The following is a 2,600-nucleotide window of genomic DNA, read 5'->3' as shown; positions in this document are numbered from 1 at the left end:
CACATATGTTTAGATGTTATATGTATAGACGGGGAGAGGAGATGGGGGAGAGAAACATGGGGTGCGCCGGTTCACAAAACTATGCGTGACTTCATTCGTGAACAACCCCTCTCTCTAACAAGCACGCAGAAGCGTGTGATGAATTAGCTTAGTTTTTTTTATCAGGAATTTAGAAAACAATCACTAGCTAAAAGAACTCCAACTCAATCGAGTGATCCTACACATGAATAACACATCAAAGGGTTGGATCATAAAACCTAAGAAACACGAAGAAGAACACCACTATGACCAACTCAAAGCCGGTATCCTAGATCTACAATTACCCCATCATAATAATTGTGTTTTGATATCTTCTATAGTCGTGTGTGCACTTCACCTTATTGAACGTCCTTGCATTTCTAGATTTTCGAACGAGTAATTATGTTATATAGATGAATTAAAGACGTGTTAAAGATGGGTTAGGGTATAGCCGCCTTTATAAATTTAAGTCATTTGTTTTTTTCCCTTAGATATAACAAACAATATGGTCATGCTATAATTATTAAAAAAAAAATAAGTAATAGTAGTAATAATTTATTTATATCTAATCATAAAATATTCTCAAAAATGAATAAATTCAAGTGGCATCTCTTAGACAAAAAGAGACCTCATATGTTGTAACCTTCTATAAATACACCCACAACCCCTTCACTTCTCTTCTCATCAATCATCATACTTTCCTACTTCTTTCCAACACTACTAAACATTCAATCTTCAAAAACAATCTAACTCAACTTTGTTAATTTTCCCATCATGAACTCAGTTGTGTGCCCGGGTTTGAAATCATGCCTCGAGCCTCGGCTAACCGAACCAACTGTTCTCACTCCCAAAATGCCTTCAAAACCAACCCAATTCCAACAAATACCAAAACTCGAAGCGAACTCGAACAACATTGAGACTGTTAACAAGAATAATGCGTTTGGTTTCTTTAATGTTCTTGAAAACCAAACATCAACTCATGTTAAACAAGAAGAGGTCTATGTTCATCCAATGGTGAAGCGTTCGGCTTCGGAATTGAGCACCAAGAGCTTGGAAATGTGTACCGAAAGTCTAGGGACTGAAACCGGTAGTGACGTAAGTGAAAGTAGTGATGAGGTTAATAGGGAGGAAAAAGGAGAGAGGTTTAGTGGTTTACACCGGTCAAAAACATCAAAAACACATGTTTTTTACCGGAAAACAGTGAGTCACCGTAGGGTAGATGGCAGCTTTCCGCCACCTTTGACCTCTATCAGTGGCTCAGATGGTACAGTGAAAGTTAGGCCTCATAGGGAAGGTGGTAGGTTGGTTATTAAAGCTGTTAGTGTGTCAGATTGTGGCACAAAGTTTGAAACAGAACGTGCAAATGGTAGGCTTAGTCTTTCTTTGTTGAGGGACTGTTCCGCAAATGTTGAAACCCGAAGGGCTAAAGTGAAAAATGAACACGGTGAAGAGTTACACGAGTGGTGTGACGTTGATGTGAAAGAAGGCGGCAATGGGAAGAAAGTGAGTGGCAAAACCAAAATCCGAACACCGAAGCGAAAATCTCGATTACCGAACTCGTCGGTGAAGTCAACCGAGTTCGCGTTGACCAAGTGCAAAGATGGTCCAAATGGGAGTAAAGGGATGGGAAACTGGAGTTTGTTTCGTGTGGTCATTTCTTGAGAATGCCCATTTTTATTTTAAGGAGTTTATGGGTAAAAATATAATTTCTGATTCATAATATTAATATTAATATTAATATTAATATTACTTTATATTCTTACGTTTATATTGTGATTATATCGGGCTGGGCCGGGCTAAGCCGGCCAATTTTCACGAGTAGTTAAAATAATATTATTTATGTATGAAGTATCATGTGGATTTGAGTTTTTACTACTATTGTTGTCTTCCTGGATTATTATAATGGAAATTATGGTTATTATTATTATTATTATTATTATTATTTTTAATTTTCTTATGTTTTGCACATTGTATTGTTGATGTTTGAGAATTCTAATGCAATAAACCTTAAAAGTAATTAGTTTGGTGAATAAGAATATCTTAATTCTTACACATCATCCAAAGTTAATTAATGGAACGTTTCTATTTGCAAGGGATTAGTATTTATGGAGGATTTGTTGTGCTTACATTTCTTCGAGAACATGATCAATGATAAGAGTTCTTGAAAACACAGAATCAAGGTTTTGAATTTTATATAGAAGAGTAATACGTGTGTCGCAGATTTGCTTTGAATGCATAGTTTTTGCATACGCTTATCTTTTGTTTGGCCTTAGTATTACATTTACCTTTAGCTTTGTTTTGATTGGACTTGACATAGACACTTTTTAGGAGAGCCTATACATACTTTCAAGGGGTTCCATTGCTTGTTCTTATTTCTTTGTTTGATATTTTATTTGTTTCTAATGTACTTCTATCACCATGTTATGCTTACGTCGGTGTTTTATTATTACATATTACGACTCAACGCATCCTATTTCTTTCTAATCCTTAAAGTGGACTCAACTTAATATGTTATAAAAGATGATGATTTTTCTAGAGTCACTTTTTAAGTGGGAGCAACCTATCTATTAGGGCGCTTATTC

At 35.7% G+C, this 2,600-nt stretch overlaps 1 protein-coding gene across 1 annotated transcript; it reads left to right on the top strand.

Annotated features, from left to right (window-relative positions):
- The first annotated feature begins 662 nt into the window (after positions 1-662).
- Positions 663-1,945, top strand: LOC143605494 (protein FANTASTIC FOUR 3-like). The gene has a single exon (XM_077081585.1). It carries the CDS (start codon positions 793-795, stop codon positions 1,678-1,680), a length of 888 nt encoding a protein of 295 aa, XP_076937700.1. The 5' UTR covers positions 663-792; the 3' UTR covers positions 1,681-1,945.
- The last annotated feature ends 655 nt before the right edge of the window (positions 1,946-2,600 follow it).

This window comes from Bidens hawaiensis, unplaced genomic scaffold (assembly GCF_021521415.1).
Source record: "Bidens hawaiensis isolate Kalapana, Puna unplaced genomic scaffold, B.hawaiensis_p1.1 tig00069874_1, whole genome shotgun sequence".
Taxonomy (NCBI): domain Eukaryota; kingdom Viridiplantae; phylum Streptophyta; class Magnoliopsida; order Asterales; family Asteraceae; genus Bidens; species Bidens hawaiensis.
Note: the sequence above shows the minus strand (reverse complement) of the source record. Positions and strands in the feature narration are given on the sequence as shown.